Consider the following 10,307-nt stretch of genomic DNA (forward strand, 5'->3'; position numbering starts at 1 on the left):
AGGCAAAGCTGGGATATTATTACCATGAACTATTGCAAGAATTCAGCATTAAAAATGTTCGGAACTAATTCTAATGCCTTCCAGGTTGAATACCTAGCTTTTTCTATCACTACCTATGTCTGTGTATCAAAATTTCTTAATCACCTCTTTCTATTTCATTCCCATTGTGTAATGTCTTGATAAGAAGGTTACTTTGGGGGTGAGCATACCTCTCTTCCTTGTATCTTTCTATTGCTTTTCTGGTAAATACAGCAGTAGAACACAGAAACAGTGACATTTTTTTGGTTGAGCAGCTCAGGTACACTGACAATATCTTGAACTTACAAAATCTTGAACTAAAACTACATTGTTAATTTTCTTGAGCAATACAGTTGGACGAGTTTTTCTAATAAAACAATTTGATGACAGGGGGATGTTGAAGAAGATGAAGCTATTCCAGATAGTGAGCAGGATATAAGGCCTCGTTTCCATCGTTCGAAGACGGTGGCTCAGCAACATGAAGAAGATGGTATTGAAGATGATGACGATGATGACGATGAACTTGATGATGATGATACTATTTCTGACTGGAATTTAAGTAGGTCAAAGTAACATGTGAAAAGCTTTGAATAAGAGCTACTTGCATAATACAAGAAGCACAGTAAAAAGACAAATTTGTGTATAAGAAATACCAAGGCTTTTTCGGTTTGTTGGAGGGGGGAGCCTTTGAGATGACACTTTGACTTTGTATTGGCAAAAGCTATCCATCTGTAAGCTTATTTTGAATATGGCAGATTTAGTAACAAATATTTATTTTATACAATTCAATTGAGCTTTCAGACTTAATATTTTATGAAATAATAAAATTCCTGTATCACATGTTTAAATTCAATTTAAAAAGAGAAAAAATAGCTTTGCACATTGATAACTGGAGCAAGCTTTAATAATGCTTTCTTTAATTTCAGTCTTCCCTCTAAAACTGGGTTGTATTTGGTTTGGTTTGGGTTGGTTTTTATTCCCATGTGAACATTCTACTACCTGTGGCCCTTACAGGTATTTCTTTTGTCAGTGAGGAATTTACTTCTCAGTAAAGTACTTTAGTTGTGAAGGTAGAAGATGGCTCTGAGGAAACCAGAGTTCAGATATCTTGTTGGGAGGTTCATAGGACCTTTAGGTTAATAGGCTATGTTATAAGGAAAGAAAATACCACAAACTGTTTTTTAAGGTCAGTGACAGAAAATATCTGGTGAAATTCTGACAAATCTGATTTGAATTTACTTTGCAAACAAACTCATTGTGGAATAATGCTTTGAGATGTGGGCATAGCCACATAGGTCTTTTTCCCCAAGGCCACAAGTTTTCACAACAGGTGAATTTAACTTCAGGCTTATCGATGTATCTGAGTCATATCTGAAGAATTACTGCTGTTGAAAATATGTGTGCAAATATGCTTGTTTCTGTAAAGCTATATCTTGGAAAAAAAGTGTAGTTTTATATTCTTATTATTCTTTTTGTCACTGCTGTGTGTAGAGATTGCAGCATTAAATATGCATTTTCTGAGAAAGCTGAAATTACATAAGATGCTCTGTGGCACACGATTTTGAGTAAAATGGTGAGAAAGATGAAGTTGTTCAGGAATGGTGGCCTAAAAGAGAAAGAGTAGAACACTTCAAAAATGTGTAATGACATATGTTATTTGGATTTGAGAAAATTTGTATTATCTGAAAATCAGAATTGTGTGCCCTATTACATATCTAATGTTCCATATTTGACTTCCAGTTTGAACAGAGATGAAGCACCAGCATAGCTTCACAATTTAGCAGCATTGCTTACAAATGAGACCAGTGCAATTCTTTATGGCAGATTAAGAAGGAATTTATATTATGGCTTTTTAAGAGCTGTGGCCTTGCCCAGGAGCACGGTGGATCCCTCTGTAGTGTAATGGAGTGGACGTATGTTCCCTCCTGGTGCACTGAGAATCCACTGGCAGCTCAGAGTTAAAAAGCGTGTTTGTATAATAAGCAGAGATTAACACTGTTAATTCTCTTCAGGGAAATGTTCTGCTGCTGCTCTAGATGTCCTAGCTAATGTATTTCGTGATGAACTTCTACCACACATCTTGCCACTTTTGAAGGAATTGCTCTTCCACCCCGAGTGGGTAGTTAAAGAATCTGGTATCCTTGTTCTTGGTGCAATTGCTGAAGGTAAGGCAACAGTTCATACCAGGTTTCTGATTTTTAAATTGGTTCTAAAGTAGCTTGGGTGAACTTACTAAGGCAAGCAAGTGTCTGTCCTTAGCTGGTTTGATTTTAGTAATTAATCTCTTCATCTACTGATAGGTACTGCAGTTGTTTTATTTTTAGTTTTCAAATTTGTGCACGTTTGGGAGGCTAAACAGATTACATGATTCCTTTTATTTATCCTTTTCTAAACTTTGCAGTATAGATGTTTTGATGTCTCTCAAAATACTAGCTTGTTTTCATAGAAGAGAAATATTTAATAAATTTTAGCCTTAGATTTTAAGTGTTTTCAGAAATGGCGAAGACCATTTCTGTGACTTCAGTACACTAAGATGCCTTTTGTAGATAGTCCTCCAATTAAAATAGGTTAACTTCCATTCTTTTTTAGTTCCTCACAGTCTTGCTTAGCTTTTGGCTGAAGTTCCAGCATCTTTGTCCCTTTTGCAAGATAAAGAAGTAGATTTGGGTTCATGCCCAGATTAACTTTTTTTTCCCTCACTGTCTAATGAACATACTTCTTTTTACTGTTATTAGAAAAGTTTTAGTTGGTTTGGATTTCCAGCTCTGACAAGGTGGAAGTTAGTACTTCTGGAAAATCTCAATGTCTTATTGCCCTTGCTGACCTGAAGGGTGCAGATTTTAATCCTGGTCAATATTGGTATGATTTTAGGAAAAAACTAAGAAATCTGAATTTCTAAGGAATCCTTTCTTATGTGATGATTTCTTGTCAAGTCTTTCTCTGCTTGGTATTTTCTTGTTTATTTTGAGTAGACTGAAGTAGGAGCTTCAGAAACTTTATTTGGATGTACTTTACTACATTCAAAAAAGTATTTCTGGAAATTGGGGAAGCACTGAAGTAGAAATGTAATTGAAAAGAATATAACTTTAATTGCTTATTTAATTAATATATAATAATTTTAATAATTTTATTATGTGATATTATAATAATTATAATTATTATTTACATAAGAGGGTTTTTTTATAACTTTATATAAATTAATTAGACTTGCTTTGTTAAAATAATTGTATTTTTAATGGCATGTTGTATACCTACGTGGTAGAGAATGAAAATGTCTCTCATAGGAAACAGAAAACAGTGGAATTTTTTCATTAATCCTGGTACTGCAATAGCTATATTTTTCTTTCCAGGCTGCATGCAGGGTATGATTCCATATCTTCCAGAGCTAATCCCTCACCTTATTCAGTGCCTCTCTGACAAAAAGGCTCTTGTGCGCTCCATTACATGCTGGACTCTTAGTCGCTATGCACACTGGGTAGTTAGTCAACCCCCAGACACATACTTGAAGCCATTAATGACTGAGTTGCTAAAGCGTATCTTGGATAGCAACAAGAGAGTACAAGAAGCTGCCTGCAGGTAAGCCAAAGCTTTAGAAAACATCACTATCCATTACATTGTATTTTTTTACCATGAGAAACTATTTTCATGCCCTTAATCAGTCAATGCGTGACTCCATTTCTAGCTCTTACTCTTCCTCTTAAATTAGAGTAGATGCAATTGTCTCCCAAATTGTAATAACATGAAAAAAGTTAACATCTATTTCTCTTAGTGCAGTTTGTTTTCAGAGTATGTAAAGCAGCAGTTTAAATAATTGATTGCACTAAATTAGCTGTTTGCAACACTTACTTTCAATATGTGCTGTTTCATTGACCAGAAATTTGGCCTTTTTAAAAAATGTCTGTGAACATGGTCAGAACTGAATACAGTGGAAAGCTGTCCTATCATTGGATTACTGAAAGTGTTTGTACTTAGCATGACCAAAACATTTTGCTTGTGGTTATTTCAAGGGATATTACCCTTCTCTTGAAGCGACATGCTGGGAGGTAAGATTCCCTTCTCCCACTCCAGTTCTTTAAAAAAAAAAAAAATTACTGCTTAATTAGTGGACACAACATTAACAGAATGGGAATGTGTGGACTCCCTATTGCATCAAAAAAGTTTTACATGTCAGTTTTTGTCAGACTGGAATGTACACAACTAGCTTTCAATGTTTCTTCAAGTAGCAGTTACATCTGCCTCTGAACACTTGAAACATAATAATAATAGTAATAGTAGTAATAATAATAATAGTAATAATAATAATAGCCACCCCAAAATGTCAATAGTGCCTAAGGAGAGTGATTAATTTAGGGTTCTTGGGCTAAGTTTTGCTCAAAAGGAATCTATATTCTTGCCTGAGAACAGATACAATGGCTTTATGAAATGTACTTAGTAAGATTTAGAAATTAAACACTGTTTCCTTTTTGTCTGCAAAAATTTGGCTAGCAAGTTTGGGTAGCTTTAATGTTTTTTCTATTTATTCTATTAAAAAAAAACAAATGCAAAACCCAAAAAACAAGCAAAACAAACAAGAAACCAAAAAAAATAGCCAAAGGAAAATCTTCCACTTCTCCACTTCTCTTCAAGCTTTCCTCATCCACATGGCTGAAAATCTGCATTTAGTTGAACACAGCTGTTTTGTGGTGTAGTTAAATAACCACACCTGGCAATTGTGACAGATGTGCAATGGGCCATGGAAACCAGGAAATCTAGAATGGAAATATTAAAAATTACAGTACACCTGATTTTTTTTTATTATTATAAGTCCATTGTCAGACTTGGAGCAAGTTTTGAGATACTTTCTTTAGAGCAGAGATTCACTAAAATTACTGTTGCAACTAAAAAACTGGGAAACTTCACTGTAAGGAAAATGTAGAGTTGTTCCAGGTCAAAACATATTTACTAGCTTTTTTAATTGCAAGGAAATACAGTGAACCTTCATGGACAACGGCAAAGAGCTTTATCTCAACTCTGAGTAGTTGCATACATTGTTTATGTCTACCAAATTGGAGATTGGTCATAGGATACTGTATGTTTTTGTTCCTTAAATTCTGTATGGTAGCAGATGTCTAACATTCACTTCTGTACTTTCAAGAAACTGCTCCTTTACTTGACGACACACAGAATGATATTTTACTGAAATACATTTTTCTACTCAAGTTGTATGCCTTTCTGAAAGAATGCTTAATAATAAAATAAAAAATAAATAATAAATAATTAAATAAATGATGTAAAGATGATAGCCATTTAGGATTCACAGTTCTCTTGTGTTTAAAACCTCCATTTCTGTATTTGGTAGCAGACAGTAGAGTGTTTATCTCATGCAGTGATGCATGTATTTTAGTGCAGAGATAAGCTAATAATCTTGTTGAGAGAGCTAGGCCACCATATCTTCAAAAGCTCCGTAATTTTTCCCTTTCCTTAATGTTTCTCTGAAACAGTGTCTCTGGTGTAGGGGGATTTTTTTTGTTTCCTTTCATTTTGGATGGGTTTCCTTAACTCTACTGTTGAAACACTGGATAGACAAGGTGAAAAGTTTCCATGATGTCATGATGTGTGCTTTGACCAAGTGCAGCTAAAACTGTTCATCCTCTGTATTTGCTTTTAGTTTTCCATGTCTTTCTATGTATTTTTCTGTGTAGTAAACAGCTGACAGTACCAGGTGATGTTTGTATTGTACTGGCACAGCAGCATCAAAATGTCTAGGTGCAGCTACTGTGTACATTGAAGATAATGGTCCATTTTTAACTTAAATAATCAACTTTTGTTGAGGCTCCTTCTGTTTTACTTAGTATATTGTAGCTTTTTAGCTAATGCTTTTCTTTTTAGTGGGAGACTCCCTAAGGAGTTTTATGGAAATACATTAAAATTTTGTTCTTCACAATGTAAAAGCTGGATCCTTATGGGTGATTTTGTGTTCAGTTAAAAAATATCAAAGTTATTTAAGTATTACCTTTTTGGAAGTATATCATACATTAATTTGAGGACTTAAATACAGCTTTATGTTAAAACAGAAATACGTTAAGTAGAGCATTTTGGAGTTGTCTTGTTTCATTGTTTCCAAGGTACTAACCTGTTTTATTTTCCTTCAGTGCCTTTGCTACTCTAGAAGAGGAGGCTTGTACAGAGCTTGTTCCTTACCTTGCATATATACTTGACACTTTGGTCTTCGCATTTAGTAAATACCAGCATAAAAACCTGCTCATTCTTTATGATGCTATAGGAACTCTAGCAGATTCTGTAGGACATCATCTAAATAAACCAGTGAGTATACCTTATGTTCTGTAGAAGGAGTTACTGTATTTAAAAAACTTGTTCAGAGTTTTTTGTAGTGTGCTTTTTATGTTATAAACTAGAAATGCTGATATTTCCATGTACCTTTTATTGGTGCGACATGCTTACAGATAAAATAGACTGCACATAATTTTCCCACTACACAAATATTTGCCATTTTGAGTAAACAAGCAAAAGTATGCGATTTGTTGTGAAATGTGCTGTTCATCATGGTTTTCTTCATGCTTCAAGTTTTTTTAGCTCAGAGATGATGTCACTATAGATACCCCATTTGGACAAAGCACAGGCAAATGTGGTAGGGTTATTTTTAGTGTACATGTATGTAGCAGAAGATGTACATGTCATATATTTGCATCTTATGATGATTATTGAAACTTGTTTTATTTCTCTATAGCACTTCAAATTACATATACACCCTAGGAAAAAAAAAGATTTTAGTTGTTTCTATTTTACTTGCCATCTTGATCCCCACACCATCAATAACCTGTTTTTCAGTCTCTCTCTGAGCCTGGCCACCTTGACGTTTTACAGCGTCAGGAGGAAGCTAAATGACAGCTCCTGATGAGGGTGGGACTTTAGTCAATTAGAATTTTGTATCTTTGGACATAGGAAAACCAATTGGCTCCTTGGATACCTTCTGCAAGCAACAGCACTGTAGAGGTGCCTTGCTTAATGTTCTTATGACTGTGGCTGTGCAGTGGCAAGGAATCCAACTTTATCTAGAAGGACTAAGTGCCTCCTTTTGGAGGGATAGGAAATTTCTTTGTGGATGGTTAGTTTGAGGAAGAAGTTTAGAACTTGTGGTCATGGATATAGGGTTGTAGCATCAAGGCAGTAGAAAATGATTGAGAAAAGCAGGTGGCACATGTAGAGCCAAAATGTAAATATAAAAATGTTTTCAGTACATCTTGGGGCAGTCAGATATGTAACCTGGGCAGCTATGCTAAAACCAAACTTGGAGGAAGATACTCCTCTGTAAAGATACTTAAGTGCTTTTGGAAAAAATATCAAACACAAATTGTAAAATCTAGTATTAAAATATTTCTATGAATTGCAACAGTGATTGAATTACAGTACACCTGTTTGTTCCTTTATTTGAAAAAGTATATCTCAGTTATTTTTTAACTTTGAGATAGAGTGGTAAGCAGTAAAGTGTTTTAGCAGCATTTTCATCCTAAACAGGAATATATTCAGATGCTAATGCCTCCATTGATCCAGAAGTGGAACATGCTGAAGGATGAGGATAAAGATCTCTTCCCTTTATTAGAGGTAAATGTTAAAATGTGAATATATTTTATCAACTTTTTTTAGAAATTTCTTTTTTTAATAAAGGCGTTCTTCCTAGGAAATAAGACCATAAAAGCTGACATTTTTAGCTATTTTCCATTAGGGAAAAAATATTCTGACCATGGTAAAAAAAATTTATGACTGAATAAATGTCCTTAGGTTTAGCTGAAATAATTTAGATTTTATTCTGCCATTTTGGAGTGTTTTCTTGGATAGGATTCTTTTACCAAAAAAGGTTCTATCCTCCTTTTATTCTTGTCTTCTTTCTCCTTGCTCTTCCTTCATCCCTCCATTAAAACTATTGTTAGACAAGCTGAAGGTATGAACCAGGCCATGTAGTCTAATGCTCTTTACTTGCTGTGTGTGAAGCACCTCTAGAGGAAAACACCTCCAGAAAAAATTAGTTTTGTAACTCTTAGGTTATATTAGGGCTTGTTCATGGTCAAGATTAGTGTAAGTGCTGTCTGAATTATCATAACTGGTTTTGCATACATTTTCTTGGCTAATTGTTAAGAAGATGCTGCTGCTGAGAAATTTTCTCAACTGGTGTATGCAGGAGCGAGTAACAACTTGCTGATAGTTGCCTTGGCACAGCTGAATTGTTACTGCCTTTCTAGGTAGCATTTACTTAATCAGTTACTTGTTGGTGTACTTAAAATCCTAAGTTCCAAATTGCCTCTCCCAAGTAAAAGACTCTTCAGGCATGTGAAGAAAAGTAGTGATCACTTTATCTCTCTCCATTTTTTTTTTAATTCCAGTGCCTGTCGTCAGTTGCTACTGCCTTGCAATCTGGCTTTCTTCCATACTGTGAACCTGTGTACCAGCGCTGTGTAAATCTGGTGCAGAAGACACTTGCACAAGCCATGGTATTTTGCTATAACTATTCCCATGTTACTTCACTAAACCAAAGTGTTAACTATGTAAAATTAGAGGTGTGCAGGGAAATTGAATATCTACCTGAGGATGCAGTTCTGCAGCTTTTTTATCATACTTCTGAGAAAATCCAATATAATTTTGAAAATATGTACTTATTTGTTTACAGTTGCATAATGCTCAGCCAGACCAATATGAGGCTCCAGATAAAGATTTCATGATTGTGGCTCTTGATTTACTCAGTGGTTTAGCTGAAGGACTTGGAGGCAATATTGAACAGCTAGTGGCTCGCAGCAATATCCTGACACTAATGTATCAATGCATGCAGGTGAGATGAATAACGTGTTTGATCTACACATGTCCTTTATTCAGAGAATCAGCAACTCGTCTAGAATTGTAATTTTTTTCTTCCTCTCTTTAGGACAAAATGCCTGAGGTACGGCAGAGTTCTTTTGCATTGTTAGGTGACCTGACAAAGGCATGTTTTCAGCATGTTAAACCTTGCATCGGTATGTGGATTTTACATGTTTAATGACTTGTTTTCCAAATGTCTAAGAGATTGTATTAGACATTGTTATGCTCCTTGTTCTGTGGGTTGCCTTTTTAAGGTGTGATACATGGTAATTTTCTGTAAAAGTCTTTTGTCCCTTTAAAGAAAACATGTTCCTCTTTTTGTGGACAGTGCAAAAGTTGATTTTTCTTCTTAATTTTTATCGCTCTTTTTGTTCTACTAGAATTTATTGTTAAGTAAAAATATGTCTAATATATAAATCCAAAAATGAGGTAGAGGATAAGGTTTTACTTTGTTTTTCTGCTTTGTTTTTTATTTCTGTGGAAAGTATCAGTGATACACTTCCACAATGTTTGGTCTTTCTTCCCACAGATACTGTTGAGATGCACTTGCCAAATGAGTGTTTGGATAGGCTTGGAATTTAAAATTATTTGGCAGATGTTATAATGACCTTTTTGACACACTTTTCTCTAAAGTTTAATCAAAGATATAATTGCCTTCTAGTCTTTGTTGATATTTAAGGGGTAGCTGAATACATAGTTATGTAGGTGATCTGGGGGATGTTCAGCCATATGATAAAACTAGTGCTTGTAGCTGTGGTTTTTTTCCTTCTCTTCCCCTCTCTCTCCTCTCACCTGAGAAAGGGAAGGAGAGAAGATTTCTACATAAAAGTTACATAAAGATAAACCCTTTTAGGAAGATTCTAAAAGCATTATTTGAAAATACTTGGATTTATCTGCTTAGGTTCTAAATTCCAGATGAATCTGATAGATAGCTGGAATATAGCTCTTGTTAATCTGAATGTAACACTTTCCAAGTATTTAAATAGGTTTACATTATCTTTTTCTTAAACATCCCTTTTTTCCCCCCCTCACAATCCTAAAGAAAAGGACAAGATGGTTGTATCATGAGTTTTTAAAATGTTTTTCTTTCTAGCTGATTTCATGCCAATTTTGGGAACCAACCTAAACCCTGAATTCATTTCTGTGTGTAATAATGCCACCTGGGCAATTGGAGAAATCTCTATCCAGATGGGTAAGATTTTTTTTTTTTTTTTTTTTTTTTTTTTTTTTTTTTTAATCTCTGCTCATTACAAATTATTTGTCTTGGTGTTTTTGGTAATTTTTTTTTGAGTGATACCTTTATGTTAATGTTTAAATTACTTGTCCTTGTTAGTGAGTTACATATACATGTTCTGTTTACATTCTGTATATTAATGGTCATTTTCTTCTGATTTTTTTTAATTGTTGTTTCAGGTATAGAAATGCAGCCTTATATTCCAATG

At 34.5% G+C, this 10,307-nt stretch overlaps 1 protein-coding gene across 5 annotated transcripts in view; it reads left to right on the forward strand.

Moving 5' to 3' along the window:
- The window catches only part of TNPO1 (transportin 1), a 71,580-nt gene that overhangs the window by 50,010 nt on the left and 11,263 nt on the right, over positions 1–10,307 (forward strand). For all 5 annotated transcript variants that reach the window (XM_021531770.4, XM_085567598.1, XM_085567599.1 and 2 more), the window contains 10 exons: positions 409–577; positions 2,031–2,183; positions 3,369–3,594; positions 6,150–6,321; positions 7,534–7,620; positions 8,397–8,504; positions 8,681–8,839; positions 8,933–9,020; positions 9,959–10,057; positions 10,279–10,307. The exon at positions 10,279–10,307 is cut by the window's right edge and continues 67 nt beyond it. In XM_021531770.4, the coding sequence (XP_021387445.1) occupies positions 409–577; positions 2,031–2,183; positions 3,369–3,594; positions 6,150–6,321; positions 7,534–7,620; positions 8,397–8,504; positions 8,681–8,839; positions 8,933–9,020; positions 9,959–10,057; positions 10,279–10,307 (1,290 nt within the window). The remainder of the gene's footprint in view (positions 1–408; positions 578–2,030; positions 2,184–3,368; positions 3,595–6,149; positions 6,322–7,533; positions 7,621–8,396; positions 8,505–8,680; positions 8,840–8,932; positions 9,021–9,958; positions 10,058–10,278) is intronic.

Source organism: Lonchura striata, chromosome Z (genome assembly GCF_050655825.1).
Source record: "Lonchura striata isolate lonStrDom1 chromosome Z, ASM5065582v1, whole genome shotgun sequence".
Taxonomy (NCBI): Eukaryota; Metazoa; Chordata; class Aves; order Passeriformes; family Estrildidae; genus Lonchura; species Lonchura striata.